Source organism: Nerophis ophidion, linkage group LG04, assembly GCF_033978795.1.
Source record: "Nerophis ophidion isolate RoL-2023_Sa linkage group LG04, RoL_Noph_v1.0, whole genome shotgun sequence".
NCBI classification, from domain to species: Eukaryota; Metazoa; Chordata; class Actinopteri; order Syngnathiformes; family Syngnathidae; genus Nerophis; species Nerophis ophidion.
In genome coordinates, this window is record NC_084614.1 from 54,079,564 (window position 1) to 54,098,461 (window position 18,898).

Below are 18,898 nucleotides of genomic sequence, written 5' to 3' on the forward strand. Positions count from 1 at the left end.
GTGCAATGTATACACTAAACAAATACACTGGTGTAAAACATCATGCTACGTTTGCCTGTTTGCTCCAGTTTGATGATGGATTTTGTGCCCGTGTCATCGGATTTGTGGTCTCATGTTTTGGACACTCGGGTAACGAGAGGGGTGGATTGTTCAACAGATCACCACCTGACAGTGAGTTGACTTTAATGGTGGGGGAGAATGCCGGTCAGACCTGGTACGCCCGAACAGATTGTGAGCGTCTGTTGGGAATGTCTTACAGTTCCCACCAGAGAGTTTCAATTACCCCCTCAAGAAGAACTTTGAACATGTCAGAAGGGAGGCGCTGGACATTGAGGGGACATTGAGTCTGAGAGGACCATGTTCTGTGCCTCTATTCTCGAGCCTGCTGATCAGAACTGTGGCCACAAAATGGTTGATGCCTGTGGTGGCGGTAATCCCACAAGCTGCTGGTGGACACCAGCGTTGAAGGATGCCGTCAAGCTGAAAAAGGAGTCCTATCGAGCCCAGAGGCAGCGGATAGGTGTGGTTTTGGTGGTCACAGAGGCAGAAGCTCAAACATGGGAGGAGTTTGGGAAAGCTATAAAAAAATGACTATAGTTTCATTTCTGTCCAGTTTTAGATCTCTGATCTTTGCTACAAAGTCAATTGAGTTTTGGACATGATGTGGAGTTTTGCCAACCAAAGATGCTGAGATGTTGGCCACATACTTAGAAAATGTTTATGTCATAGAGGTAATGCTGCTGAGAATGGGTCTGAGGGGAGCCCCATTTTTGTGTAATTTTCTAAGGCCATAAATACCAGGGATGGTTTCTTGTGGGTATAATCGGTAATGCAACGCCCGGTTGATGGCTTCTGACTTTTGTAGAGTTTGTAAGTAATCAATGATTGTTCTCTTGTACCCACTTGTGAGGTCCCTTTTGAGTATTTTATATGCGTTGGAGTCTTTGAGGAGTGTAAGCAACTGGTTTTGGTAGTCAGTTGTGTTTAGAATGACTGTGCATTCCCCTTATTAGCTGGCAGGATTGTGGTGTTTTCATCCTTGCCCAGTGATGTTACTGCCTTCCTCTCCTCTAGGAGATGTTTGGGGGTAGGCTTGGCATTAGAAAGAGCTGCTGTCACTTTCAGCCGTATTTGCTCCCCTTTGGTTTCTGTTCGGTTGTCTTTCTTGATGGCTGTTTCCATCGCTGTGATCAAATCAACTGTAGGAACCTCAAGTGGAGTCATGGCAAAGTTCAACCCTTTTGTAAATAAATCTTTTTCTTGTTGAGTAAGATTTCTGCTGGACAATATCTTTACCCATCTATTGTGTGATTCATTATCAGTTGAGTTCCCAGTTGTTTGCCTCCCAATGAGTGCTTGAGTGTGGAGGTGTTATAATTAAGTTGTAATTTTTGAAACGTTCTTGTTTGTCTTGCCTTGGTTTTGTTGTGTTGTCCAAGTTGGGCTTTGATTGTGAAATTCGTCAACTTTCCACAGACCACTTCAGGCAAGATATTTTGCAATTTGAGTAGTAATTAATAAAATTTTACTTTGAGGCTTTCAATTGTAAAATTGACTTGTCTTACTCTCTCATTCAAGAGTTGTTGTTGTGCTTTCAACAAGTTAAAAAAGATTGTCAGACTTTGTGTGTCTTCTTCTGGTTGCTACAATGAATTATGTAACTTTAATTTGTTTTCACGTAAAAAAAAAACCCATAAATTTTTAAGGTGTGGTGGCTTTATTTTTGGCCGTGGTGATGCGTTGCGATTGACTACATTAAGAAGAAACCGTTGAGGACCCTTTATTTAAGACCACTCTAACAACTTTAACTCCTCAAAGTCTATAATTTTGTCTTGATTACAACACACAGTGCCACTACTCTGTACGATTGTTGTACCTGATGTAGAAGCCTCTTTTTGAATTGCTTCTTAACGTGGTCGTCCCAGAGCCCATGCTGCTGTTCATCAGCTGCTCCCTCAAATCGTGAATCTTTGCCTCAAAACGACTGTACTCTGAAATGGACAAATCTCCTCTTTTATTTGAGCTCCATAAATGAACTTTCGCTGTGCTGCTGAGGTATACCGTCTGGTCTGTACTGAGCGATGATGGTTACCGTCTGGCCGGCATTCTTCAATGCTGCAGCCGCCTGCTCGTGCGTGGCCATACGCAGGTCCACGCCATTCACCTGTTGCACACACACAACTCAAATGTTAACAAGCATGCAATGACTACTGGGTTCTTCTATTAGCATGGGAAATGGGTAATGTGTCTTTACACTGAGGATCTGATCGCCCTTGTGCAGCTCCCCGCTGAGGTCAGCTGGCCCTCCTGCCAGGATGAAAGAGATAAAAATCCCCTCTCCATCTTCCCCTCCAACGATGTTGAATCCTAGACCGGTGGAGCCTCGGTGGATCAGAACCCTGCGAGGTTCTCTACAAAAGTAATGGAGGAATGAACTTCCCATAACAACAAGTAATACTAAACAAGATACTGTCGTGTCTTGGTTTTCAGACCACCATAATGTCTTTCCGACACCCTGGCTTACCTGGGGATGTCATCATCTCCCATCATGCCGTGCAGAACAGGCGAAAAGCGACTAGGCGAGGTGGGAGTGAGAGCTTGTGGGTAATCTGAGCCAAGGTAGTTGGGGTGGCTGAGTTCAGTATCCATGTGAGAATACGCTGGGAAAAGAAACCATGGGAGTCTTCGAATACGGCGAGAAGTGGTCATTTATGTTCAGTTTAATTCATAAGTACGGATACTTGACATATAGATGGGTAAACTGTTTTGGTCTGTAAAACCAGAAACACATATTTACCTGTCGTGAGTTTAACATTGATTTGTCCAATCTATCCAAGCAAAAAAATGTTGCTGACTTCATTGACACAAAGTACAGCTTGTCAATAGTATCCAACCATAACGAAACCAAGCAGAATAACTACACATAGTGCCACAATCGTTGACAACATTTTTCGTAACATGTGAAATCAAATCACCAGTGGCCAGTATATGTGATATCACTGACCATTTACCTGTTTTTACTTTGTATGACTGTCATCTCAAGAAAACCAAAAACACTATTGCAAAAAATATATTAATGAATATGAGGTAGCGACTTGTCCAAGGTGTGCCCCGCCTTCTCCCCAAATGCAGCTGAGATAGGCTCCAGCAACCCCCACCCACCCCCTACGAAACCGAAAGGGACAAGAGGTAGAAAATGGATGGATGGAATAGTAACTGAGAAAACGATCGATGTTCATTAGTTTAGCGGTCCACGATTACAGAGAAACAAATGTGGACTGTGCTTATTGTAATTTTTTTAGGCATCTTCCCTTCCCTGCATAATAAGCACTGTCATGTGAAATAATATTTCATAAAAGAAAAACATAAAAAAAATCCCTTGGATTACAAAAGGAATAATTAATGCCTGTAAAAAGAAAAACAATCTCTACAAACTGTTCATCAACGTGAAAACAAAAGAAGTTGAACAATGATATAAGAAGTACAACAATAAATTAACTGATATTATAGTTTATACTATAAAAAAATATATTAAAACAAAAACAATATTTAAGGAAATTGGGATATTTTTAATAGCCTGATCAAACTAGTATTTTCAAAGTTGAAATAACCTGATTACTTTATGGATGAAGACGGTGAATATTGTAATATGAGTAATGTAGTGAATACGTTCAATAGTTTTTTAGTAAATGTTGGTCTTAAGTTGGCTGTTGATTTCTAAGAAAATGGAGTTGCAAAATTGACTATTAAACATAATTATTTGTCATTCTTCCTCTCTGCTACAAATGAGCGGGAAGTGACAAACATTGTGCGGAAGTGTAAAAGTAAGTGCTCCAGTGACCATGTCCAAAACTCAATTCACTTTGTAGCAAAGATCAGAGATTTAAAACTTGACAAACACGAAACGAAAGTATTGTTTCGACCTCCCTGTTCACATGTATTCCAAACCAGGATGCAGTAGAGAGAGTAAGGCAACGTCTACTAGGTGATCACACCTTATAAGATAGATCCACATTAACCCAAAACAGATTTGCCTTTTGCTGGAATTTTGCCTTAACACTACATACTGTAAACATTACAGTGGTTCAAAAATGTGTACTGAATATTATAAAACCCTAAATTTATATATGTAACCTGTCATTTCGGACTGGCCGCTTTCCAAATAAGATGAAAATCGCTAAAGTAATTCCGCTCTTCAAAAGTGATAACAAACATGATTTTACTAATTACAGACCAATTTCTCTTTTGCCGCAGTTTTCAAAAATTATAGGGGAACTATTTAATTCTTGACTTGAAACGTTTCTTGAGAAACATCATATAATCAATGAGGGTCAGTAAGGTTTTAGGTCCAAAAGAACAACCTCAATGGCAATAATTCAAGCTCTTGAAGAAATGACTAATGCACTGGAGCATAAAAAGTATGCAGTTGGTATTTTTATCGATCTAAAAAAAGCCTTTGATACCATTAATCATTCAATCTTACAAGATAAGATGGAAAGATATGGAATTATAGGGCTGGCTGGGGACTAGTTAAAACGTTATTTAACAGGGAGGGTACAGTTAGTAAAAAAAAGTCAATATTTATCAGAAACTCTGGACATTGATTGTGGTGTTTCCTAAGGGTCCGTGTTGAGGTTAAAACTGTTTAATGTGTATATTGATGATATTTTTGAAACATATACAATTTGTAGACGACACAACTAAATTCTACAGTAGTGATGACTGTAATGAGCTCATAAATACAGTAAACGGGTTACTAAACATAATTTAAAAAAATGGATGGACACAATTAAATTATCCTTGAATATAAATCTAACTAAGATAGTGATGTTTGATAATCGTAACATAATGTCTGAACAGAGAATAAGTATTGATGGTACCATAATTGAAATCATAAATAATACATTTTTATGAGTAATAATTGATAGTAAACTAACATGGAAACCCCATGTCAGACTGTTCAAAACAAAAATCTCCCAAAGCCTCTCAATTATAAACAAAGCAAAACTACACATTTTAATGAAAATTGTAGCTGTGATAGGCACCAGCGACCCCAAAGGGAATAAGTGGTAGAAAATGGATGGATGGATGGCACTTCTTACTTCATACTATATATTGTGTTGAAGTTTAGGGGGATACTTACCAGAAGACAATTAATCATCTGATCATATTAGAACATACTCATAATCTGTTTATGCAATCAAAGTTGCTAAAATTGGACGATCTTGTTAAATATAATACATCAATAATCTTATATAAAGCATTTACTAAATGCTTACCGCTTAACCTACGTTTTTTTTTTTTAATCACACCAGTGCGGGCTCTTGACATAAGAGGTTTTGGATATTTCTCAATACCAAAAGCTCAGACCACTTTTAAACGTTTTTGTGTGTCTGCATGGTGAGTAAAACTGTGGAATAAACTGAACTTACAACACAAGCAATGCCAAACTATTAATTGATTTAAACTTTTGTACAACCATCGGGTCTGGTTAAAATATATAAATGAAGGTCTTTAATTTAAATTGCAGTAGTACTCTGTCTCATAGTTTCAACATGTGCTCAATGTTTCCTTACCATTTTGGTAAATTGTTTATTATCATTGTTGGTATATTGTCTATTACCATTGTTGGTAAATTATCTATTACCATTGTTGGTATATTGTCTATTAACATTGTTGGTATATTGTCTATTAACATTGTTGGTAAATTATCTATTGCCATTGTTGGTATATTGTCGATTAACATTGTCGCTACAAATTATTGTTACAGTGTAATCATTATTGTAACCTGTGGTAATGCCACCATGATATCACATGTGCATTATAATCTTTGAACAAACAGTGAAGCTCAATGTATTAATCACTAAATGGAGAACTGGGGGTGGGATTAAATAAATTATCCTCTTCCCACTCCCCTTCAGGTAAAACTGGATCATCATGTTTACATACTGTACATTCCCCTTTGTGCCCTGCGATGAGGTGGCGACTTGTCCAGGATGTACCCCGCCTTCCGCCCGATTGTAGCTGAGATAGGCACCAGCGCCCCCCGCTACCCCAAAGGGAATAAGCGGTAGAAAATGAATGGATGGATGTAGATTCCCCTTTGTATTATATTAATTAATATTATTATATGGTGTCTACCTAGTACTTTTTCTGTGTCATGGTCTGAAATAAATAAATAAATAAATGAAAATGAAAATGTTACTGGAAGGCTTTGTTTCCACAAAAAAAAGATTGACTCATGGATAATGATGTTAGTGCTTTGCTTCTTGTTTTGGTCACAAAGGTAGAATTCAAGTAGCAAATGAATCAGCCCAAAAGAAAGGTTTTCATGAAAAAGCTAAATTCTCTATTTAAAAAAGAGCTTTGATTTTAACCCACATTCATCTGCAGCCATTTATGAATAGCAAGTTATGTCCTTGCTCCTCTATTCTTAACTGATTATGTAAATGTGATGCATTCTGTGGGCGTGCAATCCTGGAAACGCATTCACTACAGATTTGGACATCTTGATACTGACCAATGTTACTGAATGCAGGCGCCTCAAAGTTATGTGATCAGACTTACTATTGGTGAGGTCAGGAGGGTTGTAGGAGTTGGTCAGGAACAGGTTGTTGGGCTTGGCCACCCTGAGGTAAACCACCTCGGCTGTGTTCTTCAGAGCCCCCACAGCATCCTCGTGCATGACGTCTTCCAGACACACGTGGTTCACCTGATTGGACAAACAAGCGAAAACAATTATTATCGTCGTAGTAGAGCACTTGAAAGAAGCGAGGGACTATGTCTTGGCATTCATAATCAAGGCAGCACAGTCAACAGCACCAACCAGAGTGCATGGGGACATTAACAAATAGATTATAATTGCGAAAATAACATTATCACTGCCCACTCTGTAATGTTCAGTACAAACCCAATTATTTTCCCTTGTACAGCTACTTTTATTTCTTAGTTCAGGCCAGGGGTTTCAGATACATTTTAATTAAGGACCGCATTACAGTTATGGCTGCCCTTAGGGAGTCGTTTATAACAATAAAAAAACATGAATATGATGTATGGATTCGCTTCATGATATTAGATAGATAGATACAGTAGATAGATAGATAGATAGATATATAGATAGATAGATGGATAGATGGATAGATAGATCGATAGATAGATAGATAGATAGATAGATAGATAGATAGATAGATAGATAGATAGATAGATAGATAGATAGATGGATAGACAGACTTGTATTCATCCCACAACAGGGAAATTATATGGTTGCAGTGCAGGTTTTTACATACAGTATCAGAATAATTTTTTTTTTTTTACAAAAAAATAGTAATGAATAATACATACTGCGCACAGCATTGATAAAAAAAACCCTATAAAGTTAAACTATATAAAATATAACACTGGTATTACATAATTGCCTATGCATTTGATTACAATATTATATATTTCTTACGCACACTGTAAAAATTAATCTATAGATTTTGCTGGAAGCTCAGTCGCTGGAATCCATCCATCCATTTCCTACCACTTATTCTCTTTTGGGCTCGCGGGGGGTGCTGGCGCCTATCTCAGCTACAATCGGGCGGAAGGCGGTGTACACCCTGGACATGTCGCCACCTCATCGCAGGGCCAGTCGCTTGAATTTTATTGTAAAATCTATAGTGGTAAAATGTACCGTCATTTTTCTAAGATCAAATTTTGGAAACTAAGCTGCCAGTTTTTTTTTTTACTGTCAAGTCCATTGTCATTTTTACAGTGTACAATTTGATGAATAACTTGCTTTAAAATTATAATGCAATCAGATAGAGTATTTAGTCTTATTTTAACAAAAACAAAGTTTGTATGTATGTATGTATGATATATTTACATTAGTACACAATATTAAAGTTTAAAATATATGCAATATATGTACTTTTTTCTGTCATGTACTGGTATAGGATGTACACTGCCTTCAGCCGAGTGCAGCTGGGATAAGCTACAGCCACCCTGCGACTCCGAGAAGGACCAAAGTTAGAAAAATGGATGGATAGACTTTATAATGCATATTTCCAGGTTTTTACGGATCATATAAAATAATATGTCCGGCAAGATCTGGCCCCCCTGAGCCTTGAGTTTGACACGTGATCTAGCCATAGAACAAAAATACATTTGTAGGCATTTTTTTTAATTTAAATTACAATGATTAAATATTTACCCTCATAAAAAATATTTCACTTTAAGTGTTGCAAGAGACAACATTTTTAACTTTTGCTGTGTAGACCCTTCCCTCTCCAGCAGATGGCAGCAACGCAATGCTGCTCGGCACCAATCCCATCCCACGCTACTGTTAACATATTTATGAATGTAATGTCAGGCCATAGAAATTGCATCTGTAGTTTATCTTGACTCTTAATGCGTGAGTCAAGCCTGTGAGCAATATGAGGGACTGTGCGAAAGTTGCTGAATTGGTTACATGGATGTCAAATGAGTGACTGACCGCTAAAATCTTATCCCCAATCTGCAGACGTCCATCTTTATGTGCTGCACCGCCTTCGATGATCTTGGTGACATAAATGCTGTTATCCCCTGGTATGTGCTGGTTTCCGACTCCTCCAGCAATACTGAAACCTAAACCTGAAAACAGGAGACAGGGGAGGGATTCAAAGAGGTATTGGTAAATACCACAAACGTTTCTGAATGCAGAAAGTACAGTTAGGCTACATAGAAGGCGTCCTCAAACCCACACAAAAGTATCAGCACCATACACGCTTCCATGTACCTTTAGGCCCTTTGATAAGCTTGAGCTCAGTAATTTTCTCCGCTGCCGGCTTCCGGCGGAGAACGTAGAGCCGGACGATAGCACCTGCTTCCTTTAAAGCTTCCACTGCCTGGCTGTGCGTCACCTCCCTCACGTCAACATCATTCACAAATAGTATGCAGTCGTTCACACTAACCAAGGGAAGAAATAAGGCGTAAGGTTAAAGCAGAGAAACATGACATGTATTCACATTTTTCCTCCCAAATCCATCCGTTTTCTAAGGTTACAGTCGGAAATGAAATATATCCCATTTGTACATAACACTCTGGCCTTGTCCTGACTTCCCAGTTGTGAAGAGCACATTGAGCTGCATGAGTGGCAGCTTTTAAGGTGTGTGAGAACCGGGGGTGGAACAAGTCAGAGCCGGGGCGGGCCCTGTCATGGGGCCCCCTAAACCCAAATATTAAACATGATCCTAACATTATTTTACAACACACACATGCCTTTCTGGCAGGGCTGGACGATTAATCGAATGTTGGTTCCGATTTCGAATGATAGGAAAAATACCTGCTTACGGGCTGCACAACGTGCATGCAAATTCCGGAGCTTGTGAGGAGCGAATGATTGAAAAAAAAAAGCAATTAGAATTAGGGATCACTCTATGGTTGCTACTTTTCATTTAAAGGCCTACTAAAATGAGATTTTCTTATTTAAACGGGGATAGCAGGTTCATTCTATGTGTCATACTTGATCATTTTGCGATATTGCCATATTTTTGCTGAAAGGATTTAGTAGAGAACATCCACGATAAAGTTCGCAACTTTGGTCGCTAATAAAAAAGCCTTGCCTTTACTGGAAGTCGCAGACGATGACGTCACCCGTGTAGGGCTCCTCACATCTTCACATTGTTTATAATGGGAGCCTACAACAAAAAGAGCTTTTTGGACCAAGAAAACGACAATTCCCCCTTTAATTTGAGCGGGGATAAAAGATTTGGGGCTGAGGATATTGATAGCGAAGGACTAGAAAAAAAAAGTTTTTTAAATAACGTTAAAAAAAAGACGATTGTATTGTGAGCGATTCAGATGTTTTCAGACACATTTACTAGGATAATTCTGGGAAATCCCTTATCTTTCTATTGTGTTGCTAGTGTTTTAGTAAGATTATATAGTACTTGATAGTCGGAGGGGTCTGTCCACGGGTGTCTTGACGCCAGTCTCTGAGGGAATTAGTCACGGCAGCAGCAGCACGACAGAAGTTCCGCTGATCTCCGGTAAGAAGCTACTTTTTCACCGAAACCTGCCGGTTGACACGAATATGCTTCAAATATGTCCCAATTCTTCCAAAGGTTTGCACTAAACTCACGGGCTGGTCTAACTAACTTCACAAGCCACATTTGGCTTGTGAGCCACAAATTGAAGTGATACACAACCTTGTAAAATGGTGCTAATTTTCCCAGCTTTCAGTATCCAAATATTAAAAAACAATGGCAGCTGCACATAGTTTAGTTAATGACAAACGTTATCAAATGTCTGCCTATCTGCACTAGAAAGACTATTTCAAATTTGGATTTACTATCTATTTTACAATGTACACGTTGCCTGCCTCCAAGAACCTGCCCTGAATGGGTCACTCATCACTCTTTTCCATTCGAGTACTAGAAATTGATTTCATGGCCATGCCATTTTAGTCTGTTAATTTTTTTTGTCAGATTCAACTATTTGCTGATGGCAGCAAAACGTTTGTGAAACAAGGCTCTCGAGGGAAACGGTGGCGATTATGCCGCATTCAGAAAAATGGGAAGTTTCTGATCTTCCACTATGAAAAAAAAGCATTCAGTGAACACTGTTCGTATTTTAAAAATCAATGTAAACTGATTTCACACAGATGCAGTAATCTGTTGTGTTGTCATACATCAATGGCGATGCAATACAATCTGATCTAAATGGTTATACTCGATATCACCATTTAACACAAATGGTTGATCAAAGCTGCCAAAAACAAGTACTGTCAGGACTAATAACATTAAAAGGATCTTTTCAGAAACTGGCAGCCATGGTTTGTTTTCAATATTTGAAAAAACCTTGTCATGTCCAAGTTTCATTTATTTTCTTATTTTATCAGAATAACTTTTTAGAGCAATGTTAGTAACCTTCCGTACAAAAGTGGATGTGTATGTTTGTTACCTAAGGCGCCCATCCTGAGCCGCTGCTCCTCCAGGTATGATTTTGGTGATAAAGATGCTCGGGTCATCGCCCACGTGGGGATTGTCGGTTCCCCCAGCTATGCTGAAGCCCAGGCCTGAGTTCCCCTGCAGTAGCAATTACAAGCAAAAACACAGTGAATAATTCATTCCGCTAGAGGCATTTGAGTGAGGCTTCTGGAAGCGCATTGAAATAGTAAGGAACATGCATTTATCATGGCTTCTATTCACTGTTATTCAGAAGGGTTGGAATATACAATAACGTGAAAAGTTTTGCAAGTCCAGCACAGCAAGCATCTCCTTAGTTTCAGATTGTGTGGCATCGTCTACCACTCCACAATATAAACATCTAGTAAATTTGTCTTTGAAAATAACCAACATTATACCTTAGCAGGTTTGGAAAATATATATTTCTTTATTTCTGTCATGGACGGGCTAAAGCGTGATGATTTTTGGAGTTTCTGACTAATAAATATTACAATGTTGGATACTGCATGCTGTTAAATACTGTCAAAGCGTCAAATCATAAGGTTAATGCATTTTGGCGTGAGCTTACACGCAGTTTTTGATGCCTCTGTTTGTGGGGTTTTACGCAATAGCATATCCAATACATAGTATCAGTATGTATTGGATTCAGTGGTTCTCAAAAGGGGGTACGCCTACACCTGGGGGTATTTGAAGGTATGCCAAGGGGTATGTGAGATTTTTTTTAAATATTCTAAAAATACCAAAAATTCTTTATAAATATTAGAGGTGTGGGAAAAAATCGATTTGAATACGAATCGAATCGTTTATGTTGTGCGATTCAGAATCGATTCTGATTAAAAAAAAATCGATTTTATTTTTAATCTTTTTTTTTTTTTAATCAATGCAACAAACCACAACACATCAATACCATAACAATGCAATCCAATTCCAAAACCAAACCTGACCCAGCAACACTCAGAACTGCAATAAAAAGAGCAATTGAAGAGACACAAACATGACACAGAACAAACCAAAAGTATTGAAACAAAAATTAATATCATCAACAGTATCAATATTAGTTATAATTTCAGCATAGCAGTGATTAAAAATCCCTCATTGACATTATCATTAGACATTTATAAAAATTAAAAAAAAAAGAACAATAGTGTCACAGTGGCTTACACTTGTATCGCATCTCATAAGCTTGACAACACACTGTGTCCAATAATTTCACAAAGATAAAATAAGTCATATTTTTGGTTCGTTTAATAGTTAAAACAAATTTACATTATTTCAATCAGTTGATAAAACATTGTCAATTATGAAAGCTTTTTACACAAATCTACTATTCTGCTTGCATGTCAGCAGACTGTGGTAGATCCTGCTGAAATCCAATGTATTGAATGAATACAGAATCATTTTAAATTGGGGAAAAAAAAATTGTTTTTGAATCGAAAATCGAATCGAATCGAAAAAAAAAATCAATATATTATCGAATTGTGACCCCAAGAATCGATATTGAATCGAATCGTGGGACACCCAAAGATTCACAGCCCTAATAAATATATTTAATGAATAATACTTCAACAAAATATTAATGTAAGTTAATAAACTGTGACAAGAAATGCAACAATGCAATATTCAGTGTTGACAGCTAGATTTTTTTGTGGTCATGCTACATAAATATTGTAGCATGACATTTATTTTTTGTGAAGAAATGAATCCAGATGGATCTCTTTTACAATCCCCAAAGAGGGCACTTTAAGTTGATGATTACTTCTATGTGTAGACATCTTTATTTATAATTGAATCACTTGTTTATTTTTCCAACAAGTTTTTAGTTATTTTTATATCTTTTTTCCAAATAGTTCAAGAAAGACCACTACAAATGAGCAATATTTTGCACTGTTATACAATTTAATAAATCAGAAACTGATGACATAGTGCTGTATTTTACTTGATCTCTTTTTTTCAAACAAAAATGCTTTGCTCTGATTAGGTGGTACTTGAATTAAAAAAATGTTCACACGGGGTACCTCACTGAAAAAAGGTTGAGAACCACTGATCTAAACCACGAAAAAGTTAAAATCGTCATAGGTCCCATTTTAAGGAAGGAAAGCACGGACAATGTCTGCACCGGAAAATCAGTTTGTAGCTTCATTAGAATGACTTGTAAAGACAGAAACAAACAACAAGCTGAATAATCAGCTTGAGTAATCATGTAATTTAGTTCAATGTACTTACTCTCTCCAGTGTAATTTCTTCATACTCGATTTCCCCTTCTGTTCCATTCACCTGCCAAGATAAACATGAATTAACTGACTTTCAACAGACAAGGGTGTGGTAGAATTTCTAAAATCATCCTTGGTAATTATAACACGAGTGGTGGGACTAGTAAGGCACTCGATTGATGAATAGCCACATTGTTCTTTCTTTGGTCCAGTTTGCCTTTTGGCTGAACAACGTATCCAGTCATTAGCATTACCTCCACAATTAATGACATCCCTGCGGAAGATGGAATTGAAGGAACTTGAGTCTGACCTAGAAAACAACTTTTCTCAGTGTGTAGTCCTTACAAAAATAGCAGTCGGTGGAAAGCCTTTCTCTCAAAATCCCCATTATTTTAATCCTCAAAATGCCTTTTTGTGTTTCACTTTGTTCTTCCCAACATTAGTTAAGTGACCTGGCTGTCATTAGGCAACAGTTTTAGTAACGGTAATGCTATCAGCTGAGACTGAGTCATATTAGTAGAGAAGAGACATGATCCTTACATATGGCGATCCATCCAGTGTGTCCGTGTTCACTACCACAGGCGGACTATTTCCCTATAGGCAGAAAGCAGAAATGTACATGACATTATGTAATAGCAGCACAAACTAGGCAGCTGTCAGCGTCACATCCAGTAAACTCACCATCACAACCAAGACTGATGGCCATTGGTTTCCCCTTAGTAGTGATAATGCTTTTCTTCATTTTTGATATGGTTGTCATGTTGCTACAGTATAATGGTTAATATCCGGTTTGCTATTGTGTTTTCACGACAGCCACAGAAATAATTCATGCGAACTATAATGCTCGTCCACCTTTTATTAGAGAGGCTGAGCGTCCCATCCGTTTTTCACCAACAGCATGTAACATGTAAATTAATTGCAGTAGTTGAAGAGCATGCATGGTGTTTTCTTATATTCCTTACTATGTCACACATTCTTTTTAGAATACACCCTTGATATGTGTTTGAGGATATAAACCTACTATTATGAACCCACTCCACTCTTGCATGTATGCTCCCAGCTTATTATCATGTCAAAGGTGGCATGCATTTTTAGTGCTCGGAGAGCAGCGGCATATAAATCTGCTCATTGACCTTCTCTGACCAGATATCTCTTAGAACACACAACATGAATCAAACAAAACATAGCTCTCGGTTTCAATAAAACTGATCGTGACACAGGCATATTAATATGACACTTTTTTTTAAACTCCATTGTATAAAGCCATCTGGACAAATATAAACATGTAACTCACTACTTAGCATTCATTGGTGCTCTAAATAAATTAAAGAATATTGGTCCAAAACTTCATTCACAATAGGTTCAGACTGAGATTATGATTGATATAATGCAGTTTTACACTTTGAGAAGCATCAATCTATTGATTTAAAGTATTACTCAACATACAACACTTGTAACCTTGCACCCAACACTGCGCATACGCTCATTTAAGAACTTCATATCACAAACTCAAATATTCGTCTTGGATCAAAAAAAATATACTGGTACAAGTGTTACGATCAGAGATCTAGGCTGCCGATTCCGGTCATCCATGGGTGAGATCGGCCGATAGCAATACTGATACCAATCAATGTATACATGAGTATTATTGACAGTTCAACCATATCACCACAATATTTAAATTAGGTTCCTTATTCTCTTTTATTAAATACAATTGTTTAAGCAAAGCAAAATCAATAGTACACAGTAACTAAAATAAATCAAAAACTGCCATGTACTAATCATTTTTAAATATTTATACCCTTTTTTAAGTCCTACTGTATCCAGAAAGAACATTAACAAAAACACTCTAGTTTTGATAATATACTGATACTACCTTTTGGTATTGACACCACCAATTTATGCATCGATTTGCCCTTTTATGTTCAGTTGTTGTTATATTCAGGAATGTGAATTGTCCAGAAAAACACGGATATCTCCTTTATAAATATACATCTTCGCCTCACAATATCACTTCTGCGTTTTTTTTTTTTAGTGAAGTATCATAAAAATGTGATCCAAACAAAATTTGTTGAACGCTTGCCCCAAACTCAGGTACTCGCTGTTCCTCTTGCCTAAAGGCCGCAATGAGATGCCGAATGGGGAGACGATCTCAGCATCCCGGAAGCAAGCTTTCGAGTTAGCTAACCATCTCGCTAGCTTACTTGTTGTCACCTCCCTTCGTTTTCCGAGCCACAACGTTGACACCTGTCTACATTGCTGATAATCATATTTATATTATTACAATCCGAACATTGTTAGTTCCAAACCGATTGTAGTTCTACAGTATTTATTAGTAGCCAGCAAGAAGGTTTTTGACGTGACCAATTGTAAAATTCACCGATAAAAAATTATGCTCTTTTTTCTCTCAAAGAGTGCTCACATATTATCATCTGTCTAACTCTAATCCATTTATTCATTTCCTGTTAAAAGCTTCTTTCTTTTTGCCGTAACGCAATTCCATCCAAACCTCTTCAAGTTTACTAAGCACCTATTTGACTAAGCTAGCTTAGTGGTTAGCTTAGCATTTGCATGACTGCTCCTGGCTTGTTCTCTGTTTGTAACATGTTTAACTTCATCCTCCATTGACAAATTTATGTAGGATACTTAAAATATGCAGTTTATTTTCAGTAATGGAGGTGATTATTATTAACCTATGGGAGCTTCTCCACACTGTTTATGGAGATACTTAACTAGTTAATACTTTGTCAGCCGGGGGACTAAGATATAGTACAATTGTTATCGGCATTAAAAGGCATTAAGTGGCAATGGTAAACACGCACTCTCTTATGAAAATAGCCTGATACTTATCGGTCGTCGATCAATCGGCTCATCCCATGTTTTTATTTAGACACTGTACATGTATATCACATTTTGACTATCTTCTCAAATAGTACCCAAAAAACAATAGTAACATTTTACACTGATTGTATACTTTTTAGCCAGCCTCTTCTCATCAAATTGATCGGCATTCTGTCCACTGAATTATGGGTTCGTTTTTTTTTTGGTAGTACAACATATTTGCACCCTAATTGCCATTCGTAGGTTGCTGCAAGGCTTAGATTTGCACCTGAGCTCTGCAGGGATCACACGCTGATGCGAATATTGCTGGCAAATATTCCACTTTGAGTGCTTACCTGTACAATGGCCACACTGGACCTAGCATATGAGGTACTTCTAATTAAAGTTATGATTCACGTTTTTCTGCATTTGCATGACAAACAAAGGTGGTAAAAAGCCCAATCTAAAATCATTAACTTGAGGTTTGCTGCTGCTGTTAACCCCAAATTGATGATAAATGTCATAATCTAGCAACTTGAAATTGCTCCATACAAAACGTAAAAAAACATGAAGTCTCTCGCCGCCTCCTCAAAATGCTCACTCCACCATAAAACCAGCAGCTGTGCATAGCTTCAATGGGTAGCTGCTTCCAGCAGACCACTGTTGAACATTACGTCAAACTTATCTACAGGCTGAAATGACGAGTATAGCCAACAACAGATATATAACAGTGTGTAGGCAGGGGAGTTTCACAGAGAATCTGTACTTCAACAACACTGTAAGTGTTTTTTTTTTAATTCACATTCTCCTGCAGACGTGGATGTGTTATTTCCACAGCAACATACAGAAAGCCAGATGGTTTTTAAAAGGCAAGATGAACGCTAATAACAACATCCATCACCTATGGGGAGTGTCTCCTCCCTGCTCATGTGATCTTGTTAGAACCTGTGCAAGATTAACCTCAAACGACACTTCAGAGAGGGGATTTAATGCATAACTGCACACATCACAGTTGGGAAGCCCATTAAATAGTCAACAAGTTAATGGTTCCCCCCTTTCCAACGCTCAATGAAATACTGCAACAATTACGCACATACCCATCATGGGAAGTATGCTTGTGTTGGCTTGTTTTTCTCTTTCTCATTTGTTTATTGGATTTTTAATTTACACAGTCCAGAAAAACAATTATTCACCTGTCAAATGTTCATTTTACCTCCCCCAAACAGGTGACCCACAACAATTATTTATAAAATATAAATACAAAAAAGAAAAGAAAGAAAAAAAAACTTGCATTGGTCAAATACGAACAGGCAAATATTGACAGCCACAAACAAATGCATTCCTGAATGTCCCCAACAGGGTGCAGCAGTACACAAAAGCAGACAAAATACTCATCAATTATCTACCTTTCAATTACCTTTCAATGGCTGTTAAATTTGAGATCAGTCTCTTTTACATATTTTAGGAAACTCTCCTATACTTCCTAAAACTTCACAGAACAACCGTTCAATCTCAGCCTAATTTTCTCCTATTTAAGGAAATAAAGAATATATTTAATCCAGCAGGAACTACAGGAAAGGCACTACAGCCTTCAAATTTAGCACAATGAGGTTTCGAGACAGCAAAGTAGTAAATGCTACCAATTTTCAATGGGATTTGCTAAAAAGATGACAGATGCTTCCCTGCTTAGGCTGCTGCCCCCGCGACTCGACCTCGGATAAGCGGAAGAAGATGGATGGATGGCAGATGGCTTAACCCAAATAGACCGTTTAGACTAGGGTTCATTTCGATCTTTTTGCCAAATACATGAGACAAAATATTAAAATTTCAGTACAGTACCTGCACAAGGACGGGCAATGCCAAAACATATTTATTAAGTTAGCTGGAGACTGTTGACAATGATCGCATAAAACCGATATTCCGTCATATATCTTAGCCAGCCGGACTTTGGTATAGTAGCTATGATATATTAGCTTGCATTGAATAAGGCTGCGTCTGGCACAAATAAGACTTATGAACTCCACTTAAAATGTCTGTCCAGCTCTCCTCACATAGAGTCCCTCATTGCCTGTGTTTTTTTTTCAGTTGGACTCATATGAGTCAGATAATTGCATCACAGACTTACATCAACACTGGTATATGCATGGAAATGAGAAGATGTGCGTGCGCATGTGTGTGAGGCCTTTTTATATTCTAATTATTAGTCCACTTGCGTGTACCAGGCCAGTCGGGTCATCCTTTTTGACAATTTGATAAAGCTATACTGTACAAGTGCATGGCAAGACTAAGGTTAATTTGGATGTCAGATTTAGCAGATTTCCCATTTGTTAGCATGCTTATTAAATGCTGTATGTAGAGTGCTAAAAAGGGTGGCAGCGTGCATTAATGTGTACACACTACACAGCCACATCTAAAACTTTCAGATAAGGGAATATTAAACATACATAACTGTATTTTATACATAATTACAGTTTAACTCACAGTTCATTGTTCAGAGCCCCTGTGATATACAGTATTTCCTTAATTAGTGGCTTCCGCTTTAATGGATGCCCTGACTCACTTACTCAGTCGCTGTGTGGTCTACATGCCTGAAAATGAACACCATACCTCAAATAAATGCTGTTTTATTCCATGAAAAAACATAGTGAAACGAGGTGGCGATAATGATGTTTTATTTTGCCCGATACCAACATGTTTTACAGTGGTCTGCACAGGGCAGACCCTGCATCTGTAAGGTTGAAGGTAAAGTGCTGAATGTACTGTGGAACAATCAGGAGTAAAAGCTACAGAACACACGTGCATCTTTACAAATTAGAACATTGAGCAAAAGGTAATTTACAGACAGATTTGAATGCAACATTAAAGGGGTACATTATCACCAGACCTATGTAAGCGTCAATATATACCTTGATGGTGCAGAAAAAAGACCATATATTTTTTTAA

At 37.8% G+C, this 18,898-nt stretch overlaps 1 protein-coding gene across 5 annotated transcripts in view; it reads right to left on the reverse strand.

The window, feature by feature from the left end:
* Positions 1 to 18,898, reverse strand: part of LOC133551558 (disks large homolog 4-like) — a 195,420-nt gene that overhangs the window by 23,706 nt on the left and 152,816 nt on the right. For all 5 annotated transcript variants that reach the window (XM_061898383.1, XM_061898380.1, XM_061898379.1 and 2 more), the window contains exons 4-13: positions 13,676 to 13,729; positions 13,149 to 13,199; positions 10,921 to 11,045; positions 8,756 to 8,925; positions 8,474 to 8,610; positions 6,568 to 6,712; positions 2,525 to 2,660; positions 2,255 to 2,411; positions 2,062 to 2,164; positions 1,877 to 1,991 (exon numbers count right to left, since the gene is read on the reverse strand). In XM_061898383.1, the coding sequence (XP_061754367.1) occupies positions 1,877 to 1,991; positions 2,062 to 2,164; positions 2,255 to 2,411; positions 2,525 to 2,660; positions 6,568 to 6,712; positions 8,474 to 8,610; positions 8,756 to 8,925; positions 10,921 to 11,045; positions 13,149 to 13,199; positions 13,676 to 13,729 (1,193 nt within the window). The remainder of the gene's footprint in view (positions 1 to 1,876; positions 1,992 to 2,061; positions 2,165 to 2,254; positions 2,412 to 2,524; positions 2,661 to 6,567; positions 6,713 to 8,473; positions 8,611 to 8,755; positions 8,926 to 10,920; positions 11,046 to 13,148; positions 13,200 to 13,675; positions 13,730 to 18,898) is intronic.